The sequence below is a fragment of the Pristis pectinata genome, chromosome 18 (genome assembly GCF_009764475.1).
Source record: "Pristis pectinata isolate sPriPec2 chromosome 18, sPriPec2.1.pri, whole genome shotgun sequence".
Taxonomy (NCBI): Eukaryota; Metazoa; Chordata; class Chondrichthyes; order Rhinopristiformes; family Pristidae; genus Pristis; species Pristis pectinata.
The window spans coordinates 2883084-2907250 of NC_067422.1; the positions used below are offsets into that span (position 1 = coordinate 2883084).

General features: G+C 45.0%; 1 protein-coding gene across 1 annotated transcript; it reads left to right on the forward strand.

The window, feature by feature from the left end:
* The first annotated feature begins 72 nt into the window (after window positions 1–72).
* On the forward strand, window positions 73–23875 carry LOC127579851 (sulfotransferase 2B1-like). Its single transcript, XM_052032837.1, has 6 exons — window positions 73–271; window positions 12712–12920; window positions 17012–17138; window positions 17853–17947; window positions 20866–21046; window positions 22866–23875. The coding sequence occupies exons 1-6, from the start codon at window positions 136–138 to the stop codon at window positions 22973–22975; spliced, it is 858 nt and encodes a 285-aa protein (XP_051888797.1). The 5' UTR covers window positions 73–135; the 3' UTR covers window positions 22976–23875.
* The last annotated feature ends 292 nt before the right edge of the window (window positions 23876–24167 follow it).

Consider the following 24167-nt stretch of genomic DNA (forward strand, 5'->3'; position numbering starts at 1 on the left):
ACCACATAAGGGAGGTGGGAGGTGGGAGCCGTGGGGTGAGGGTGAGGGTGAGGGGGAGGGGGAGGGACTCATTAGAGGTCGAGCTGCGGAGAGCCCGTGTGCCGTCTCCGCGTCCCTGTCACTGGCGGCTGGACCATGAGTGAGCTCAATGTTGAGTACGAGGGGCTGCTGTTCCCCAAACACGTCAGCTCGCAAGAAAGCCTGAGATATGCGCGGGAGGACTTCCAGGTCCGGGACGATGATGTTTTTATTGTCACCTATCCCAAATCAGGTGAGAGTGCGGAGGGTGGGCGGTGGGACACCTCCCAGCAAACTCCACAACGGGGAGGGGGGGGGGCTCATCCTTTCCGCAGCTCAGGGGCTCTTCGCAAACCCCCTTCTGCAGTCCCTGTAACTCTGCCCAGCGTTGTGAGCCCTCATCTCTGCTTTGCTCGCGTTTAACTCTCTTCCCAGAGACAACCTGAATTTCAGCCACTAAAGTTTGTTATGCCCTTTATCTTACTTTGAATCGGTTGAACTTCTTGTCCCTTGCAGAGACTCTGCAAATTCCTGAAGAAATGGGTGTCTTTTCCTGGACGCAATTTATAAACACGGAATCTGTAACTTGAACCAGGTCCCGGATTTAATCACAAGCCTTCACGTTGGGAGAGGACGGGTTGCAGAATTAACCCCTTGTTCAGAAAGGGTGTGGGGACCAACCCAGCAGCTGCAGCCAGCTCAACCTCCAGGGGGGCAGGTTCTAGAAGTGACCGAGTCAGAATTAGTGGTGGAGATCACTGGGAGAACATAGAACAGTACAGCACAATACAGGCCCTTCAGCCCACAATGTTGTGTCGACCTTTAAACCTCACCATAGAACCATACAGCACAAAACAGGCCCTTCGGCCCACCGTGTTGTGCCGTCCATCAGACCACCCTCACACTACCTAACCCCTTCCTCCCGCATATCCCTCTATCTCACGTTCCTCCATATGCCTATCCAACAAGCTCTTGAACCTGTTCAATGTATCTGCCTCCACCACCACCCCAGGCAGTGCATTCCATGCACCAACCACTCTTTGGGTGAAAAACCTCCCCCTGACATCTCCCCTGAACCTCCCACCCATAACCTTAAAGCCATGCCCTCTTGTCTTGAGCACTGGTGCCCTGGGAAGGAGGCGCTGACTGTCTACTCTATCTATTCCTCTCAATATTTTATATACCTCTATCATGTCTCCTCTCATCCTCCTCCTTTCCAGTGAATAAAGCCCTAGCACCTTAAGCCTCTCCTCATATTCAATACTCTCTAATCCAGGCAGCATCCTGGTAAGTCTCCTCTGCACCCTCTCCAACGCCTCCACATCCTTCCTATAATGAGGCGACCAGAACTGAACACAGTACTCTAAGTGTGGCCTAACTAGAGTTTTGTAAAGCTGCATCATAACCTCGCGGCTCTTAAACTCAATCCCGCGACTTATGAAAGCCAACATCCCATTGGCCTTCTTAACTGCTCTTTCCACCTGTGAGGCAACTTTCAATGAACTGTGAATATGAACCCCCAGATCCCTCTGCTCCTCTACACTGCCAAGTACCTTGCCATTTACCCTGTACTCTGCCCTGGAGTTTGTCCTTCCAAAGTGTACCACCTCACACTTCTCCGGATTGAACTCCATCTGCCACTTGTCAGCCCAGCTCTGCATCCTATCAATATCCCTCTGTAAGCTCCGACCTCCCTCCACACTATCCACAACACCGCCGATCTTAGTGTCGTCCGCAAACTTACTAACCCAGCCCTCCACCCCCTCATCTAAGTCATCTATAAATATCACAAAAAGTAGAGGTCCCTAGTAGACACCACTAGTCACAGCCTTCCAATCCGAGGGCACTCCTTCCACCACAACCCTCTGCTTTCTACAGGCAAGCCAATTCCTAATCCACACAGCCAAGCTTCCTTGGATCCCTTGGCCTCTGACCTTCTGAAGAAGCCTACCATGGGGAACCTTATCAAACGCCTTACTAAAATCCATGTAAACCACATCCATCGCACTGCCCTCATCAATCTTCCTGGTCACCTCCTCAAAGAACTCTATCAGGCTTGTGAGGCAAGATCTTCCCTTCACAAAGCCATGCTGGCTGTCCCTAATCAGTCCATGATTCCCAAGGTGTTCATAAATCCTATCCCTTAGAATCCTTTCTAACAGCTTACCCACCACAGACGTGAGACTCACTGGTCTATAATTCCCTGGCCTATCCCTATTACCTTTTTTGAACAAGGGGACCACATTCGCAACCCTCCAATCCTCCGGCACCACCCCCTTAGACAATGAGGACTCAAAGATCCTTACCAGCGGTTCAGCAATCTCCTCCCTAGCCTCTTGAAGCAGCCTGGGGAAAATCCCGTCAGGCCCTGGAGATTTATCTGTCTTAATATTATTTAACAACTTCAACACATCCTCTCTCTTAACAACTTTGACACATCCTCTCTCTTAACACCTAAGACTATCTAACCCCTCCCTCCCACACATCCCTCTATCTTAAATTCCTCCATATGCCTATCTAGTAATCTCTTGAATTTGACCAATGTACCTGCCTCCACCACTACCCCAGGCAGCGCATTCCATGCCCCAACCACTCTCTGGGTAAAAAAAACCTTCCTCTGATATCTCCCTTGAACTTCCCACCCATTACTTTAAAGCCATGCCCTCTTGTATTGAGCATTGGTGCCCCGGGAAAGAGGCGCTGGCTGTCCACTCTATCTATTCCTCAATGTTTTGTACATCTCTATCATGTCTCCCCTCATCCTCCTTCTCTCCAATGAGTAAAGCCCGAGCTCCCTTAGTCTCTCCTCATAATCCATACTCTCCAAACCAGGCAGCATCCTGGTAAATCTCCTCTGCACCCTTTCCAACGCCTCCACATCCGTCCTATAATGAGGCGACCAGAACTGGACACAGTACTCTAAGTGTGGTCTAACCAGAGAATGGGATTTTGCTCAAGTCAAACCATGGTTAACAGTCTTGTCAAGGTAACAGGTCGTGGGGGTGGGGGTGGGGGTGGGATGTGCTGACAGAGGGGTTGGGGAAGATGTGTGTGTGGACTTTCAAAAGGCATTTGAGAATCTGCTGCATTGCTGAGGTTCATCTACACAACCGAACTTGTGGAATGTGCAGGGCTGTAGCAGCCTGGATCAAACTTGTTCCAAGTTACCACAAACCGTGGTGGTGACCGATGGGTTTCTGGGCCTCGGGAATTGGACACTGCCCAGCTCCCCGGGTCGAGACTGGGACCATTGCGCTTCTCTGTGTAGATCTATAACTTGCACCCAAGTCCACAGGGCAGCAGTTCCAAATCTGCAGATGAAACAACATTGGGAAATGCAGTGAATTATGAAGAGGACAGTAATTGGCTCCAGGAGGACGCAGACAGCCCTGGTGGAAATGGGCAGAGAGGCGGCAAATGAAATTTAATGCTGAGATATGTGAACTGTTAGGGTTTGGCTCCTTTCATTTGTACTACCAATATACAGGTCACCTCACAGTTACAACTGCCCAACTTATGGACACCCTGTACATACAAATGAGCTCCCATCATATTATTAAATTCAAATTCCTGACCTCAGCGCATATGACCAACCTGAGAACGGCAGAACTAGTTTCCTCTCTCTTTCCACTTCTCGTAATTGTACTTTCTCACCAGTCTTAGTGCTTTTGAGGCCATTCATTACAATACTGTGCAGCGATTTTTGTCTATTTTCTGACTTGCAGACAAAATCGACTTAGGGACATCTATATCAACTGAACCCATTTGTTCGCCAGGGATGGCCTGCAAACAAGAGGGCACAATTCTAAAAGGGGCACAGGAAGAGAGCGATCTGGAGGTGTACATTATCTGGGGTATTGCATTCAGTTCTGGTTGCCCCATTATTGGAAGGATGTGGAGTCTTTGAGAGGGTGCAGAAGAGGTTCATCAGGATGCTGCCTGGATTAGAATGCATGTGCTATAAGGAGACGGTGGACAAACTTGGGTTGTCCTCTCTGGAGCGGTGGAGGCAGAGGGGAGACCTGATAGAGGTTTATAAGATTATTAGAGGAATAGATAGACAGCCGGTATCTTTTTCCCTGGGTTGAAATGTCTAATACCAGAGGGCGTGTGTTTATGTGGGAGAAGGTGTTCAATGGGCATCAAGGTTCAAGTCAGGGCACTGAGTATAAAAGTTGGGAGGTGATGAGGCTGCATTTGGAGTATTGTGTTCCGTTCTGGTCGCCCTGCTATAGGAAAGGTGTTATTAAACTGGAAAGAGCACAGAAAAGATTTACAATGATGTTGCCAGGACTTGAGGGACTGAGTTATAGGGAGAGGTTGGACAGGCAAGGACTTTATTCCTTGGAGCATAGGAGACCGAGAGGTGATCTTAGAGGTGTATAAAATCATGAGGAGGATAGATAGGGTGAATGCGCTCAGTGTTTTTCCCAGAGTTGGGGTATCAAGGACGAGAGGACATAGGTTTAAGGTGAGAGGCGAAAGATTTAAGAGGAACTTGAGGGGCAACTTTTATTACACAGAGTGTGGTATCTACGTGGAAGGAGCTGCCAGAGGAAATGGTTGAGGCAGGTACGATAACAACTTTTAAAAGAAGGTTGGACGGGTACATGGATTGGAAGGGTTTAGAGGGATATGGGCCAAACACGGGTAAGTGGGACTAGCTTGGATGGGGCATTTTGGTTGACAGACACGTTGGGCTGAAGGGCCTGTTTCTGTGCGTTATGACTCCCTGACTCTAATACAAAACATGTCCTGCATTTTGTGTGGTCCGGGGAGCCACACCTTGGGGAAGTTGACAAAAGAACAAATGTTGACGTGAGGAGAAACGTTCTCACAGCGTGTGTGTGACTGGAGCCTGGAATGTGTAGTGGAGGGAGGGGTGGAGGAAGTTTCAACTGTAATGTTCAACAGGGAGCCAGGTAAGTATCTGAAAGCAAAGGGTTTGCAGGACCGTGTGGTGCGCTGGGGTGGGGGAAGTGGGGGGGGGGGGGTGGTAATTGATTGGTGTTACATTGATGGGCCAGGCAGTCTCCTCCCTTGTGTGTAACCCTGATGGTTGTATCATCTCCAGGCTGTTATTTGTTTAACTTATTTGGAGATTGCAACATTTGTTGACAGCTGAGTTGCACAAATGAGTATGTTTAAAGTTTAATTTACTGTCATCTGCACAAGTCCATGTGTGCACGAATGCAGTGAAAAACTTACTTGCAGCAACCTCACAGGCACAGAGCATCAGATCAGCAGCATTCACAAGGAAAAAGATAAACACAATTTTTACAAGAAAGAACACAATTAGAACAAAAGCAAAATCCATTTTAGTGCAAAGTGGTCACAGTGTTGCTATACTGAGGTAGTGATTAGGGTTGTGCCGGTTGGTTCAAGAACCAAATGGTTGAAGGGAAGTAGCTGTTCTTGAACCTGGTGGTGTGGGACTTCAGGCTTCTGTACAAGTCTTTCCAATGCTACTTGCCGCACTGTGATCCAAAGCTGGCTAATGTGAAGCTCTTAGAGTCATAGAGTACTACAGCACAGAAACAGGCCCTTCCGCCCATCCAGTCCATGCTGACCTGATCTTCTGCCTGGTACCATCTACCTGCACCCAGACCATATCCCTCCAAACCCCTGCCATTCATGTACCTATCCAAACTTCTCTTAAATGTTACAATTGAACCCACATCTACCACTTCCGCTGGCAGTTCGTTCCACACTGGCACCTCCCTCTGAGTGAAGTAGATCCCCCTCAGGTTCCCCTCAAATATTTCACCTTTCACCCTAAACCTATGACCTCTAGTTCTAGTCTCACCCAACCTGAGGGGAAAGGCCTGCATGCATTCAGCCTATCTTTACCCCTCATAATTTTGAATACCTCTATAAGATCTCCCCTCATTCTCTTGCACTCCAGGGAATAAAGTCCCAACCTATTCAACCTTTCCCTATAACTCAGGTCCTCAAGTCCCAGCAACATCCTTGTAAATTTCCTCTGCACCCTTTCAAGTTTATTGATCTCTTTCCAGTAGGTAGGTGACTGGAACTGTACACAATACTCTAAATTTGGCCTCACCAACTTCTTGTACAACTTCAACATAACATCCCAACTCCTGTACTCAATGCCCTGATTTATGAAGGCTAAAGTGCCCAAAGCTCTCTTTACAACCCTATCTACCTGTGACACCACTTTCAGGGAACTATGGATCTGTACTCTCAGGCTGCTTTGTTCTACCGCACACCTCAGAGCCCTACCATTCCCTGTGCAAGTCTTACCCTGGTTTGTCCTCCCACAGTACATCACCTCACACTCGTCTGCATTAAATTCCATCTGCCATTTTTCAGCCCATTTTCTGAGCTGGTCAAAATCACACTGCAAGCTTTGATAGCCTTCCTCGCTGTCCACTGCACCCCTGATCTTGATGCCATCTGCAAATTTGCTGATCCAGTTTACCACATTATCATCTAAATCATTAATATAGATGATAAACAACAACGGACCCAGCACCGATCCCTGCGGCACACCACTAGTCACAGGCCTCCAGTCAGAGACAATCATCTGCTACCACTCTCTGGTTTCTCCCGCTAAACCAACATTGAATCCAATTGGCTACATCATCCTGAATGCCAAGCGACTTAACCTTCTGGAGCTCCCATGTGGGACCTTGTCAACGGCCTTGCTAAGGTCCACGTAGACAACATCCACAGCCTTCCCTTCATCAACCTTCCTGGTAACCTCCTTGAAAAACTCTAAGATTGATTAGAGATGACCTACCACGCACAAAACCATGTTCTATCCCTAATCAGGCCCTGTCTATCCAAATACTTATATATCCCGTCCCTTAGAATACCTTCCAGTAACTTACTGATGTCAGGTTCACCGGCCTATAATTTTCCAGCTTATTCTTAGAGCCTTTCTTGAACAACGGAACAACATTAGCTATCGTCCAGTCCTCTGGCACCTCACCCGTGGCTAAGGACATTTTAAATATCTCTGCCAGGGCCCCTGCAATTTCTGCACTAGCCTCCCACAAGCTCTGGGGGGACACCTCACCAGGCCCCAGGGATTTATCCACCTTAATTTGCCTCAAGACAGCCAGCACCTCCTTTTCCGTAATCCGGATACGGTCTGTGACCTCACTACTCTTTTGCCTCAGTTCTATAGTCTCTGTGTTTGTCTCCAGAGTAAATACGGATGCAAAAAATTCATTTAAGATCTCCCCCATCTCTTTCGGCTCCACACATAGATGACCACACTGAGATTCAAGAGGACCAATTTTGTCCCTTGCTACCCTTTTGCTCTTAATACAGCTATAGAAACCCTTGGGATTCTCTTTCATCCTGTCTGCCAGAGCAACCTCATGTCCTCTTTTTGCCCTCTTGATTTCTCTCTTAAGTGTTCTCTTGCATTTCTTATACTCCTCGAGCGCCTCATTTGATCCTAACTGCCTGTACCTGATATGCAGCACCTTCTTTTTCTTCATCAGGGCCTCAATATCCCTCGATAACCAACATTCCCTAAACCTGTTAGCCTTGCCTTTTATTGTACATGCAGATATACACATATAGATTCTGTATTTAAATTAGTCAATTATGTTATTATTAGGAAAGCAACACAGATTGGACAATACGTGACCCGAAACATCAGCTGTTTATTTCTCTTCACAGATGCTGAGTTCCTCCAGCATTTTGTGTGTGTTTTTCGACAGTACTGTTTGTAGATCTCACAACAATCTCTCCCCCTCTGCTTTTCCCTTGTGCCTTCAGTAATGTTTTCAGTCTGTGCTTTGGAGTTGTGTGGAGTGGGAGGATGCTGTTCAGCTCAGTCTGGCTTTGGCAACTCTGAAAGAGCTATTGTAGTCCCAATCCTTGGCTTTATTCCTTTTCTCAATATATATCCACCCCTCCCTCCCCCCCACCCCTTTGAATTCACACAGGAGCTGATGGGCATGTGTAAGGGAGGAATTGTTCCAGGAGAAACAAGGAGGGGGGATGTGCTGAATGGGATTGCTCCTCTGAGAGCAAGCATGAAACCAATGGAACGAAAGGCCTCCCTTGTTGTTATGAGATCTACGAACTGTTGAAACTGTTTTGCATTCCTAGTAGTAATGTTGTTGTCTGATTTAAAAACCTCTCATCATCTGTAGTTATTTTACAGGTTACTGTAAATCTGCTGCAACAAACAATCTGCTGGAGGAACTCAGCAGGTTGAGCAGCTTAGATGAGATAAGATATCTTTATTAGTCACATGTACATCAAAACGCACAGTGAAATGCATCTTTTGCGTAGAGTGTTCTGGGGGCAGCCCGCAAGTGTCGCCATACTTCCGGCACCAGTATAGCATGCCCACAACTTCCTAACCCGTACATCTTTGGAATGTGGGAGGAAACCGGAGCACCCGGAGGAAACCCACGCAGACACGGGGAGAATGTACAAACTCCTTACAGACAGCGGCCAGGATTGAACCTGGGCCGCTGGCGCTGTAATAGCATCACACTAACCGCTACAAAAGGGATAGTCAATGTTTCGGGTCGTGACCCTTCATCTGGACTCCATCAGTCTAGATGCAGGACCTCCACCTGAAACATAGTTGACCTTTACCTCAGTCAAGCTGACTTAGGCTAGGTAAATTACCACACAGAATTAATTAATTCAAAGCACATACTTTATTGAAGCTACACAAATATAAATCACGTTGACCCCTGGTTAATACTTTAAGTTCCTAAATGCTACTGTCCATTTCCATGCCAGCACTCACAATGTTGTTGACCCCTGGCCAACCTGACTCATAACACCAAGATAGGGGATCTCCCACTGGCCAAATAATTGATCCTCCTTCTCCCTGCCCCTGATGTGGGGGTCTTCCTTGCGATAGTTGGTCACCAGAGTTCTCGCCGCTTTATATCCAAAATCCTTCATTCTTATTCTCTTTTCTTTTCACTTCTGCACCATTCTGCTTCGATTCCATTGGTTCTGGCTTATCTGGTTAGCCTGTGTCAACCTTTCATTAGCTTTGGACTAAGGCCACAGGCAGCATTACTTGGAGCAACACACAAAATGCCGGAGGAACTCGGCAGGTCGGGCAGCATCTATGGAGGGAAATGGACAGTCAGCGTTTCGGGTCGAGACCCTTCATCAGCACTGGAAAGAAAGAGGGGAGGTAGTCGGTATAAAAAGGTGGGGGTAGGTTCCCCTCCTCACCTCCTTCTCTTTATTCCATGTTCCACTGTCCTGTCCCATCAGATTCCAGGGCCGCAGATGCTGGAATCTAGATAAGAAAACACGATGATGCTGGAGGACCTCAGCAGGCCGGGCAGCATCCATGGAGAAAAGCAGGCGGTCAACGTTTCGGGTCAGGACCCTTCTTTGGGACAGAAGATAGGAAAAGGGGAAGCCCGATATATAGGAGGGATTTTTCCTTTCTTTCCTTGCCTTTGACCCTTCCCCTCTCCCCTCCTCCCCACACCTGCCTATCACAATCTCTTACCTGCATCTACCTACCACCACCCTGTGCCCACCCCACCTCCCCTCTTTTGTCCACCTATCACTGCTCTGCTTTTCCCTCCCATCAGGTTGAGAGCCTGCACCAGGACTGAGAGTGTAGAGGGGGAGATAGCCAGTATAACGAGGTGGGGGGGGGGGTGGTGAGAGGTGGAATGAGGTGAGGGGGGAGGTGATGGGCAGGTGGGGGCAGGGGGCTGCAGGGGTAGAGGTGGAGGATGGAACTGAAGATACAAGAGGCTGCAGGTGCTAGAATCTAAGAGGTGACGAGTGAAACCAGATAGGGGAGGGATGGTGGGCGGGTGGACCCAGTTGGAGAGGTGGGGGAGAGGGGAATAGGAGACCCACTAGGTGTAATGTGTGGGCGATAGGCAGATGGGACCAGAGATGAGAACTTGGCTGGATCAGCAAGAGAGAGAAAGGAACACGGGAGGTATGGATTACCTGAAATTGGAAAATTCAATGTTCATACCATCAGTATTGGAATTGGTTTATTATTGTCCCTTGTATCAAGGTTCAGTGAAAAACTTGTCTCGCAATCTGTTCGTACAGATCAATTCATTACACTGCATTGAGGTAGTACAGGGCAAAAACAATAATAGAATTGTCACAGAAATTCTACTTAATCTATAATAAAGACGATAACTCCGAGTCTTGTTCCAAGGCTTTATTTATACATGGTACCATGGAGAGTGGGCAGTGATCTCCACCGTCACCCAGACCCTAACTTACAGCTGGTCACAAGCTTGTTTTATACTTTGAGATGACAAGTTTATCCTGGGACTGTTTTAGTTACAATTGTAACATACTTAATGCTTAGTCAATGTGTTACAAAAAGTAAGATCGAGCCAGTTCCTCTTCTCAGCGCATCCAAGACAGGATTCACATCCTGTTTATACAAAGGTTCTAGTTTCAGCCGTTTCTGCAGGACTGCTGACTGTAGACCCAGTTCCCTTATGCAATGTCAAGTATCCCATCAGCCCCAACATGTCAAAGAAGGTTATTTTATTCTTCCGCAAGAATACAGAGTAAAGACCATAAGACACAGGAGCAGAAGTTGGCCATTCAGCCCATCGAGTCTGCTCCGCCATTCTATCATGAGCTGATCCATTCTCCCATTTAGCCCCACTCCCCCGCCTTCTCACCATAACCTTTGATGCCCTGGCTACTCAGATCCCTATCAATCTCTGCCTTAAATTGTAAAGTGAGTAATAGTAAAGTGTCACAGCTACAGGGAAGTGCATTGCAGGTAGACAATAAGGTGCAAGGTCACAACAAGGTAGAATGTGAGGTCAAGAGTCCATCACAATGGATAAGGGAACAGTTCAATAGTCTTATCACAGTGGGGTAGAAGCTGTCCTTGAGCCTGGTGGTACGTGCCCTCAGGCTCCTGACTGGAGGGGGGAGAAGAGAGAATGACCTGGGGTGGGTGGGGTCTTTGATTGTGCTGGCTGCTTCACCAAGGCAGCGAGAGGTATAGACAGAGTTCATGGAGGGGAGGCTGGTTTCCGTGATGTGCTGGGCTGCATCCACAACTCTCTGCAGTTTCTTGCTGTCGGCTAGCAGACTACCCAGGAATATGAGGTGCTGTTCTTCTAGCTTGTGTTCTGGCCTCACCCTGACAGTGGAGAATGCAGAGGACGGACAGGTCAGAGTGGGAATGGGAAAGGGAGTTGAAACGGTATGCAACCAGGAGCTCAGGATGGCCATTGCGGACAGAGCACAGGTGTTCTGCAAAACAATCTGCTGATCTACACTTAGTCTCCCCAATGTAGAGGAGGCCAAGTCGATAGCACCAAATGCAGTGGACGAGGTTGGAGCATTTGGTACACTGTAGTCCTATGCACAGAGAATCTCGAGATGTACTTTACAGTAAGAAATAACCTTGTCAATCAACAGCATGCATCTCAAAGAGCTGTTGGTGTTGTAGCAGAAATTGGCAAATTAAACATTTGCAGACTAAGGAACACCTGTAAGTTTAAAGACTTTTTGTTTGCTTGTCCTGGGCTGCAACATTGGAAGGAGTTTCAGCCTGGGATGCAATAGTCTGGATGAGATTTTGCATCTCACACACACATCAGGTTAAGATGGCCCAACACATTGATGCAATCACAAAGAAGGCACACCAGCAGCTCTACTTTGTTAGGAGTCTGAGGAGATTTGGTACGTCACCAAACACTCTTGCAAATTTTTATAGCTGTGCGGTGGAGAGCATTCTGACTGGTTGCATCACAGCCTGGTATGGAGGCTCCAATGTGCAAGAGGCTGCAGAGGGTTGTAGACTCAGCCAGCTCCATCACAGGCACAGCCCTCCCCACCATTGAGGACATCTTCAAGACACGGTGCCTCAAGAAGGCAGCATCCATCATTAAGGACCCCCACCACCCGGGACATGCCCTCTTCTCGTTACTACTATCAGGGAGGAGGTACAGGAGCCTGAAGACCCACACTCAACGATTCAGGAACAGCTTCTTCCCCTCCGCTATCAGATTTCTGAGTGGTTCATGAACCTGTGAACACTATTTTATTACTCCTATTTTTGCACTATATTTATTTTGTAATTTATAGTAATTTTGTATCTTTGCACTGTACTGCCGCCACAGAACGACAAATTTCATGACATATAAGTCAGTGATAATAGATCTGATTCTGAGTCTGTTGTCATGTGCACAAGTATGGTGAGGTACAGGTACAATGAAAAACTTGTTTGCACATAGGTACAGATAACACACAGAATATAAATTATACCTAAATCATCCATGGTAGTGTAGCGGTTAGCATAACGCTATTACAGCGCCAGTGACTCAGGTTCAATTCCGGCAGCTGTCTGTAAGGAGTTTGTACGTTCTCCCCGTGTCTGCGTGGGTTTCCTCCGGGTGCTCCGGTTTCCTCCCATATTCCAAAGACGTACGGGTTAGGAAGTTGTGGGCATGTTATGTTGGCACCGGAAGCGTGGCGACACTTGCGGGCTGCCCCCCAGAACACTACGCAAAAGATGCATTTCACTGTGTGTTTCGATGTACGTGTGACTAATAAACATGTCATATCATATCTCAGACGTGCTTTTCTGCAGGCAAACAAATATTGGAGAAAGGTTCATAATATCGCGCCAAGTGACGATTTCACAGATCATTGTGTGTGAAACAGTGGGAATATATTTTTCAGCTGTTAAATGTAGCTAAGCCCTACCCTTTATATAAACAGGTACCACATGGATGCAAGAAATATTGCCGCTAATCTACAGCAACGGGGATCTGACTCCAGTACTAACCATTCAAAACTGGCAACGGGTTCCGTGGTTGGAGCATATACATAGTAGAGTCCTGCTGGAGGAGAGACCATCACCTCGGCTTATTACAACACACTTTCAAGCACACATGTTTCCAAAGACCTTCTTTAAGTCAAAAGCAAAAGTGAAGTATTGTTTTCCCTTCCAATACGTAGGACAAAGAGAACCAGGAATTACCAGAAAGGTTACGACATCAGTATAACTAATAGGATGAGAATTTTCCCAATTGCAAGAGCCAGATTTAAGAAAGCATCGAAAGTGACAAAGTCAAAGTCGAGTTTATTGTCATCTGCACAAGTCCATGTGTGCACAGGTGCAATGAAAAACTTACTTGCAGCAGCATCACAGGCACAGAGCATCAGATAAGCAGCATTCACAAGCAAAACATAAATTAGACACAATTTTTACAAGAAAGGACACAATTAGAACAAAATTTTAGTGCATTTTAGTGCAAAGTGGTCATAGTGTTGCTAAACTGTAGTGAGTAGGGTTGTGCCGGTTGGTTCAAGAACCGAATGGTTGAAGGGAAGTGGCTGTTCCTGAACCTGCTGGTGTGGGACTTCAGGCTTCTGTACCTCCTGCCTGATGGGAGCTGTGAGAAGATGGCGAGGCCTGGTGGTGGGTGAGGGTAACAGAGTCATGGAGAGGCGCAGCGCAGAAACAGGCCCCTCATCACTGGCCATCAACCACCCATCTACACGAATCCTACATTAATCCCATTTTCTTTATTTGCCCCAAAATCCCATCAGGGATCTGAGGGGGAAGTTTTTTAACACAGAGAGCGGTTGATATCAGCAGCTTGCTGCCAGAGGAGGGGGTGGAACTGGATAAAATCACTTGAGAGACATTTGGATAGGCACCTAAATAGGAAGGGCATTGGAAGGATATGGTCTTAATGTGAATGGGATTAGTGTCAATGGGCAAAGGGTCAGCATAGACATGGTGGGCCAAAGGGCCATTTCTGTGCTGTGTCACCTTATGACTCGATGACTCTCTCCAGATTCTACCACTCCCCTACACACTGGGGGCAACTTACACCAGCCAATTAGACCATAGACCATAAGACAAAGGAGCAGAAGTTGGCCATTCAGCCCATCGAGTCTGCTCTGCCATTCTATCATGAGCTGATCCATTCTCCCATTTAGCCCCACTCCCCCGCCTTCTCACCATAACCTTTGATGCCCTGGCTACTCAGATCCCTATCAATCTCTGCCTTAAATACACCCAATGACTTTGCCTCCACAGCCGCCCATGGCAACCAATTCCACAGATTCACCACTCTCTGGCTAAAGAAATTTCTCCACATCTCAATTAACCTACATCTTTGGGATGTGGGAGGAACCCAGAGCAATTGGTGGAAACCCATGCAGCCACCGGGAGAGCATGCAAACTCCACACCGACAGCACCTGAGGTCAGGATTGAACCTGGGTCTCTGGCGCTGTGAGGCAGCATCTCTACTAGCTGTGCCACCCGGTAAAAACAGAGAGAAACTGCTGAGCGAATCATTAACCAGAGGTCTGGGAATCAGCGTTAACAATTGACCCAGAGTGGAGAGGAGAATTTCCTTCCCTTTGATCGGGCAGAGTGTGGAACGATTTGCCTGAAACATTGATAAAAGCTGTCCCATAAAACATTTTGAAAAGTAATTGGAAAAGTACCCGAGGTGGCAGAACTTAACGGTTACAGATATGAGGGAATATGGAGTTAAATATGCAAGACTTGCTGAATCAGTGTTTATGTTAGAATGTGAGGTAGGAGTTGGCCATTCAGCCCCTCGGGCCTGCTTTCTCGGTAGGTTCGTGGCTGATTATTGGCTCAGCGTTCATACCAAACCCCAGTGGCCTCGCACCCATTGCTTAGGAAGAATCTGTCTGCCTCTGTCTTAGAAATATTCAATGACTCTGCTTCCTCCCCCGTTGAAGGAGTTCCACAGTCTCACCGCCCACCGAGAGAAAAATATTTCCCTCATCTGCCTTAAATGTTTGACCCCGTATTTTTAAACAGTGACTGCTAGTTCAAGCTACTCCCACAAGAAGAAACATCCTCTCCACATCCATCATGACAGGACACCCCAGTATCTTGCTGTCAATGAGTTTTGCTTTGTTATATTTTGATATTTCTTAAGTTTCTATTAACCAACTTCGGTTGATATGCCATTTGAATGTGCAGGAATATAAGAAGCTGCAGAGAGTCGTGGACTCAGCCCAATACATCATGGGCACATCCCTCCCCACCATCGGGAGTATCTACAGGAGGTGCTGCCTCAAGAAGGCAACATCCATCATCAAAGATCCCCACCATCCGGGCCGTGCCATCTTCTCACAGCTCCCATCGGGCAGGAGGTACAGAAGCCTGAAGTCCCCACACCACCAGGTTCAGGAACAGCTACTTCCCTTCAACCATTCGATTCTTGAACCAACCGGCACAACCCTAATCACTACAGTTTAGCAACACTATGACCACTTTGCACTAAAATAGACTTTGGTTTTTTTTGTTCTAATAGTGTTCTTTCTCGTAAAAATTGTGTAGAATTTATCTTTAAATTATGTTTTTCTTGTGAGTGCTGCTTATCTGATGCTCTGTGCCTGTGATGCTGCTGCAAGTAAGCTTTTCATTGCACCTGTGCACACATGGACTTGTGCACATGACAATAAACTCGACTTTGATCCAAATTTCTACATGGCATTGAGCTTACAGAATTGGTAGCCTTTTAGATTTAGCTTAGTGAAAAGCTCAGTATGCTGCAGGGAGGGGAAACCGTGGGAATGTCAGCACCAACGCACCTCCCAGGGCTCAGAATTACTTGTAAACTGTAAGCTGAACATCTTGAGGACTTGTGAGGAACTAATAAACACTTCACAGATATGGAGGAAGATTTAAAAGGAAAACGTTTTATGGAAATTCAGCACTGGTATAAGCCATGTTTCCAAAGTTCAGCTAGGTGTACAATTTCCTGACAGTGTGCACAGTTATAACGAGTACTGTCAACCTGCTCATGATGTTGGAAGCTCTAATAATTAACTGAAAACATTGGTTGCTGTAAACTATTGCAGCCACTGGAGACCTTTCCTTTGTTGTCTATTAATTAGTCTTAACAGCTCTTCTTGATTCCTCATTTGGTCAAATGCTTCCTCCATGTCAAGGGCAGTTATTCCCACCTTACCTCTGGAATCGACCCATCTTTGAGAACAGGTAGACTAGTCCCAGTACAAAGTAAACCCTCGGAAATATTGCTGCAACAGTATCTATAATGTCGGTGGCCTTTTTTAATTTTGTCTTGGTCCGGGTAATCCCTGCTGATTTAAAAAACACAATTTTCTTTTCAAAATTCCATCGACCTAATGATTACTGTACAGTACCAAAACACTCAGTGACATTGGAATGTGGCCAGAATTGCACACACTGGTCACCCTTGATTGCCCTGAGAAGGCCGTGGGCCAACTTCTAGTAATTGTTTCTGATTGGCTCGGTAGCCCATTCACAAGGCATTAAGCAGCCACAAATTGCAGGACAAGAATTTGTGGGACATGGAACAGTACAGGTCCTTCAGCCCATGATGCTTAATTACACAAATTCCTTCTGCCTGCACGTGCTCCATATTCCTCCATTCTCTGTATATTCATGTCCCTATCTAAGAACCTTTTAAACACCTCTATTGTATCTGCCTCCACCCCCACCTCTGGCAGCACATTCCAGGCATCCACCACCCTCTGTGTAAAAAAACTTGCCCTGCACATCTCCTTTGAACTTACCCCCTCTCACCTTAAATGCGTCCCCTCTAGTATTAGACATTTTGACCCTGGGGAGAAAGATAGCAGCTGTCTATCCACACCTCTCATAATTTTATAAACTTCTTTCAGGTCCCCCCTCAGCCCCCAGTGCTCCAGAGAGAACGACCCTGGTTTGTCCAGCCTCTCCTTACAGCAATGCCCCCTAATCCAGTCCCTGAGACAACCAGGAAAGGAGCAGTAACTTCCTGAAATACATCGATGAATCAGTTAGTTTTTGTTAGTTTTTGTCACTTTTCTGGGGCCAGTTCACTAATTACCGATTCTGTTGAATGTACTTCACAAATTACAATTAAACCTGGCCTCTGGATTGTTAGTTTAGTAAGACAATCATGAGGTTGTCACATTCCTAAATTGTCAGACTATACAATATGTTAATTCTTGCAGACTAAGTATATTGACTGTCATTTTGATTACATTTTACAGGTTATTTACATGGGACGAAATCCAAGGGATGCTCTTGTTTCATCCTTTCACTATCATGGTATAGCCTCATTCTTGGAGGATCCAGGCACCTTTGATGAGTTCATTGAGAAGTTCTTGGAAGGAAGAGGTAACTCTTTGTAACCGTTAACTCATTCAATCATAATCAAAAGGGTACAAATTTCTCAATTTCCCTTTCTACAGGTTTGAAGCACTCTCATCATTTCTTTCAGTTCTGGTTACATTTTAAGAATCAGCAGTGCACAAAACAGTTATGCAAGCTGTGCGAATTCCGTATAAAGTACAGTGGAGTCCTAGAGTCATAAAGCACGGAACCAGGCCCTCCAGCCCATTTGGTCTATGCTGACCAAGATTCCCATCTAAGCTACTCCCATTTGCCCTCGTTTGGCCCATATCCCTCTAAGCCTTTCCTATCCATGGACCTGCCTTTAAATGTTGTTCATGTACCTGCCTCACTCACTTCCTCTGGCAGCTCGTTCCATATACTAACCACCCTCTGGGTGAAGGAGTTGCCCCTCAGGTTCCTATTAAACCTCTCGCCCTAAACCTGTGTCCTCTAGTTCTTGATTCTAGTTTTAGTAAAATAGATTAATTCAAACTGTTTTTGATAATTCCCATAGTCTGCCTTCAAATGTCCCCATTCATCAGGGAATGCATTTATATCTCTTGCAGCTGAATTGTTCTCCATTTATTTATCCTCTAGGGATGTGGTCTCGATTTTAAGCTCTTTAATGCTTTGACAGAAGTGATTTTTCTTTCATATATTAATGAGAATGGTGTTTTTTTTATATTCATTAAGTAACTTTTGTTTTGCCTCTTATAGTGATGTATGGTTCCTGGTTTGACCATATTAAGAGCTGGTGGCCAGCAAAAGATCAGGACAACTTCTTGTTTCTAACCTATGAAGAGATGTTGCAGGTATTGTTTTTCTTAGCTGGAAGTGGGGGGGGGGGGGGAACAATCCCAACATTTGCTTTCATTGAGCAAATACTATTTCTTAGCTTAAGGTGTCTGCATGACCCCCACAGAACTGTGAACAGGGTATTGGTGTTGGTTTACTATTGTCACTTGTACCGAGGTACAGTGAAAAGCTTGTCTTACAAACCGATCGTACAGGTCAATTCATTACACAGTGCAGTTACATTGAGTCAGTACAGAGTGCATGGATGTAGTACAGGTAAAAACAATAACAGTACAGAGTAAAGTGTCACAGCTACAGAGAAAGTGCAGTGCAATAAGGTGCAAGGTCACAACAAGGTAGATCGTGAGGTCAGAGTCCATCTCATCGTATAAGGGAACCGTTCAATAGCCTTATCACAGTGGGGTAGAAGCTGTCCTTAAGTCTGGTGGTACGTGCCCTCAGGCTCCTGTATCTTCTGCCTGATGGAAGAAGAGAGAAGAGAGAATGACCTGGGTGGGTGGGGTCTTTGATTATGCTGGCTGCTTCACCAAGACAGCGAGAGGTAAGGACAGAGTCCAGTGAGGGGAGGCTGGTGTCCGTGATGCGCTGGGCTGTGTCCACAACTCTCTGCAGTTTCGTGCGGTCCTGGGCAGAGCAGTTGCCGTACCAAGCCATGATGCATCCAGATAGGATGCTTTCTCTGGTGCATTGATAAAAGTTAGTGAGTGCCAAGGGGACAAACCGAATTTCTTTAGCCTCCTGAGGATGTAGAGGCACTGGTGAGCTTTCTTGGCCATGGCACCTACATGACCCTGTTTCTGAATGCACTCAGTCTTTTTCCCGGGGTTGGGAAGTCAAGAACTAGAGGGCACAGGTTTAAGGTGAGAGGGGAGAGATTTAATAGGAACCCAAGGGGCAACTTCTTCACCCAGAGAGTGGTCAGTATATGGAACAAGCTGCCAGAGGAAGTGGTAGAGGCAGGTACATTAATAACATTTAAGAGACACTTGGACAGGTCCATGGATAGGAAAGGTTTAGAGGGATATGGACCAAATGCGGGCAAATGGGACTAGCTTAGATGGGAACCTTGGTCGGCATGGACCATTTGGGCTGAAGGGCCTGTTTCCGTGCTGTATGACTCTGTGACTCATTGGTGTTGTTTAGTTTGAAACAGATGTTATCTCTGGCATCTCCTCTGAAGAATAAAGGCGTCTAGTTTCTCCTCTTTTAAGGAAAATACTCTCATAGTTGAGTGAACACTTTCTGATGCTTGACCATCTCCCTCAAGTGATCACTGAATAGTTGTGGGTCTCTGATTACCAGAAAATGTGTTCAGCTGATTTCCTAACATTCCAGAACTCTGAGGACTACACTGCGGCCAAAGTCTGAACTAAAGGGATGAACTTATCCTTTGAGCATACATTTGCAACAGGTACAGGCCTAGTGATGTATCCGAGGGCAGCTGCAGCTTAGGATTGCATGCGGAGACCAAGTGTAACAGATAACTGCTCCTGGAATGCCCAAGGAAATAGGAGCAGGAGTAGGTCACTCGGCCTCACAAGCCTGCCTCACCGTTCAACATGATCAGGGCTGATCTACCCCAGCCCTCAACTCCCCTTCTGTGCCAGTTCCCCACAGCCCTCAATCCCTCAATTTTTCAAATATTTATCTATTTTCACCATAAATATATCCCTCTGAGGGAAGAAATTTCTACACACCTCAATTTTAAAAGACCGGTTCCTTATTTCGTGACTAGGTCCACTTGTTTGTGACTCTCCCACTAGTGGAAACATCTCAACATCTAACCTGTCAAGCCTCCTTAGGGTCCTGTACGTCTGAATAAGATCACCACTCATTCTTCCAAACTCAAAGGAGTACAGACACAGACTCTCCAGTTCAGAGAATGCTGCCAACCCACATTCCTGTCAGAAATTTTCTTCCCCTTGTAGCTTCTCCTGTATAAAACATTGGCATGTCTTCTTTCCCAGAGCACACTGAAAATTGCCTGTTATATCCTATTGAGAATGCTTACCTGAGGGTGACATTGAGAAGATTATTTGACTCCAAAATATTGTAAGGAAGGATGCTGTCCATACTTCTAACTTCTGCTTCAAACTCCCCCCAACCCCCACATGTTTTGAAGTGATTATCTGATACAGGTCAATAAAAACATGAAAACTGTCTTCGAGATACTTTTTTTATTCATCTTTTCAGCCTGGGACATCTTTGTTTTGGCCATGGTGATCCCTGAACTATGATAATTCTTTTTATTGGATAGTAATTTTGAGAAGAAAGTGTTATATTTTGAAAATAAGGTCACTTTTGAACAAGTTGGAGCTAGAGGCTCATCTGTATTTCGTTCATGCACAACAAATATCCGGTCAGCACATTTGAATAAAATTGGATGGAGCAGTCTGGAAAATCACACTCCATTCCATGGTCTTGTCACTAGTCATCTGTCCTCTCCTATCAGATTCCATCTTCTTCAACCCTCTGTCATTTCCACCTATCACCTCCCAGCTTCTGACATCATTCTCATTCTCCCCCCTCCCTCACCGGCCTCTCACCACCCCCCCCCTCACCAGGATCCACCTATCACCCGCCAGCTCCTGCTCCACCCCTTCCCCCCACCTTTTTATACCGGCCGTCTCCCCTCTTCCTTTCCAGTCCTGATGAAGGGTCTCGAACCAAAACGTCGACTGTCCGTCTCCCTCCAAAGATGCTGCCCGACCCGCTGAGCTCCTCCAGTGCTTTGTGTGTGTTGCTCCAGATTTCCAGCATCTCCAGTCTGTGTTGTGTCTCAACAACGAGGCGTTCTCTTTCCAATTGACGTTTGGCAAAATGTCTAATTATTGTATAAAATGAAGACGTTTTGATTTGACAGTTGATGCATGATCAGGTGACACATTTTTAAAGGCGGAATGAACTATTTCAGGACACTCGAAGTACTTTGGTGAAACTTGGGGAATTTCTGGGAAAGCAGTTGAGTGACGACGTGATCGAGACAATTGCAAATCAAAGCAAATTCAACAACATGAAGCAAAACAACATGTCCAACTACAGCTTTGTACCCACAGAAATGATTAATCAAAAGGAAACCAGCTTCTTCAGAAAAGGTAACATGGAAAGGATTTTTAAAATATACCCTGTTAGATCTGGGGATGATGTCCAGATGGTTCTTCAGAAGTCAAGAATGAGGTGCAAATCTTATGGTTGCAGGTGTTTTATTAGACATTCATCATAGTCTAGGTCAGGCTGGGTTAGTCTGTGCCAGCAAGCAAGGCAGGTAAAATGAAGTAACAACAGAACTTGGCTGCATGCTCTCCCTTTCTACTGCAAACTGGTCTAAACCAGTAAGAGAAGAGTAATGAAAATATTTTAAAATTTGTTCCTTGTTCTTTGTTGATTCAGCAGCAAGAGGTATTCGCAAACAAACACGTGTTAAAGGTTATAGAAACTACTTTATTTGAGTTATATAAAGAATAAAATACGGAAAGGAAGAAGAATACTTAAAATACAGAAGGAAGCAAAATAATACTTATCCACCAATCAATGAACTGATCTGTATAATGCCGGAGGGAACCTCAGGTGTCTGATGGCCTTTCACGCAGTCTGTGTCTCAGCACCGGTCCCGACCCAGCCGAAGGGAAGGTCCTGATTTGCACAAAGGAGGTGCCCCCCTTTTATACCCCTCAAAAACTTAACATGACTTTTACCCCAGTACTTTTCCATTCCTCAGTGGTACCAGCCTGTACCTTCTTATCACTCACGACTTTGGCCTAAACATGTAACTGAGAAACAGAGACAACAGGCCTGTAAAGAAGAAAACATTCTTCACTGGTATCTAATCTCAAGGATGTGCATCTGTACTCCCGTAAGTTCTCAAAACATTCCCAAATTCCGAGCTGACACCATTTTGTGTTACAGAATACTGCATATACTAAGGAAGAATTTGGCTTATTTAACTCTTCCTTTACAATAAGGAAACCTGTGAACAGGTACTGTCTGAGTCACACTTCAGTTTTACAGACAAACTACAGAAGTATAGAGACGAATATACTACAAGTTACTAAAAGTATACAGACAAACAGGTGATTATACAAACATATAAACAAGTGTAAAGAAAGCTCAAACTCCAAAAAAAAACAAGAAAAACAACAGTCAGAACCATAATCCAACAACCTCAAGGTGTTATTTTTTTGAAGCTGAAGATATTGCATGTGCAATCTGCACATCAAGATCTACAAAATGATGGTCTAAGCTTTGTACAGTCATAAACTCTTCCCTTCCCTCTGTTTTTGGGAATGGATGATTTTTGTTTCCTCAAACATATATATTTCCATTTCTTTGCCTTTTTTGCTGTGCATTTTAACTGGGTTGGTCAAGGACGATTTGTTGGTTGATTTCTAACTTGGCAGCCACAGTGCTCTTTTTGATCGGACATTCCGAATTCGCTGTGGTTTTACTTTGAGCCAAACAAAAGGCACTAGCCACAAAACTTACAATAAATAAATTTGGGGAAAAATAAAAAAAAATGATTAGTCTTGACTCAATGGTTGCACCCTTGCAGTTGAATTCAAAGGTTCTGGGTTCGTCTCCCACTCCAGAGTCTTATATTGTGTTAAGTTAACACTGCAATACAAGGGTGCAGTCTTCCAAGTGCAACATTAAAATGTGTCCTCTCAGCTCTAAGTAAAAGACCATGTGGCAGCATTTTGTGAAAGAAGTCCCTAATCTATATCTATACTATATATACGTTGCCATTTATGGGAATACTTTGTGTAACTTACCTGAATATTTTCTGCATTAAACAGTAACTTCATTGATTGTAGTTTAAGGATATTATCGAATGTGAAAAGTTGCAACTTCTTTCTGAAGTATTTCATTAACATTCTAAAAAAATAACTTAGGTAAATCAAATTGCTCTTGTTACAGGCATTGCTGGAGACTGGAAAAACCATTTTACCCCAGCCCAGACCGAACGTTTTAATTCAGTGTATGCCCAAAAAATGAAAGGATTGAATTTTCCATACTACAAAGACTGAAGTCACAATAATCGATCTCCAGGACTGCAGACTTCATAAAATATTTACTCAGCTTTTCTCATTGCCGCTAAATCCTATTCAGTTTGCAAAGAAATGTAATGTTTCAATGTTGCCTCACTTTGGATTTACATTCTTTCTGTATTGATGAGATGTATCCCAAATAATAACCCACACAATAGAATTCCCTAGTTGGGTACTGGTGCTGATGAAACTTTTTCTACATTTAGCAAGATAAGTTGGAACAATATCATAATAAGGTCAAAAAGGTATTTCTAATTCCAATTTTTTAAATCTTAGATCAACTTTGTTACTGTCATATTTACTGCTTTATCAGAAAATACGCTTCTATAGCTGAAAACAAAAATAAAACAAAATGTTGTTCTATATTACCAACAGATAATAGGAATATGCTTTGCAATTAAAAGAAATTATTAGAAGTCTAAAAATATTGAAAATGTATGTGCTTGAACTAAAATTTTTAATATCACAATAATTTTCAGTATTCTGTTGCTTTAATAGCAAGGTGGATGGCTTACTGGGTTGGGCAGTTTTAATTCTGGGATCCAAGTTTCACTTCAATCCATACCATTGGGACAAAATCTCTACTGTGAAAACCACCTGAAATGGAGGCATACCTGATCCCTGAGATACTTTATTAACTGACGTGTCTCCAGAGAAGTGGTTTGGCTACTGCAGTCCCATCTCCACCGTGGTGTGGTTGACATATTTTATATTTTAAATTTTGTCTCCCTTAAAGAGCAATGAAGATTGTGTCTGAATAACAAACCTATGGTTGAATGGTATTAACTAAAGTTAAACAAGCTTCACGATGCCATAGTTTACAGTTCTGCTCCATTAAAGAAGATATTAAAAGAACAACAGAAGTTTTGTTTGACTAAAGTGTCTCTCAGTATACTTATTCCACACTTTAGCTAATTTAAATACAGTAATGTTAGTTCATATATTTATGATGGAATTTATGTAAATGAACTCTGACACTCAGTTATTAATGCATCTGCTTCAATCAGTTATCTGATGAACAGCCATTCAGAGCTATGCCAAGACTCGGTTTCTGTGAAAGGAAAACAAAGAATATAACTTGCATTATTAATGTGGGAGTCATTGGCAGGATGTAGCTAGAAGCCGAAGTCACTAGGTGACACTATGGCCTGGCCTCCGTCCGTAACTGTGA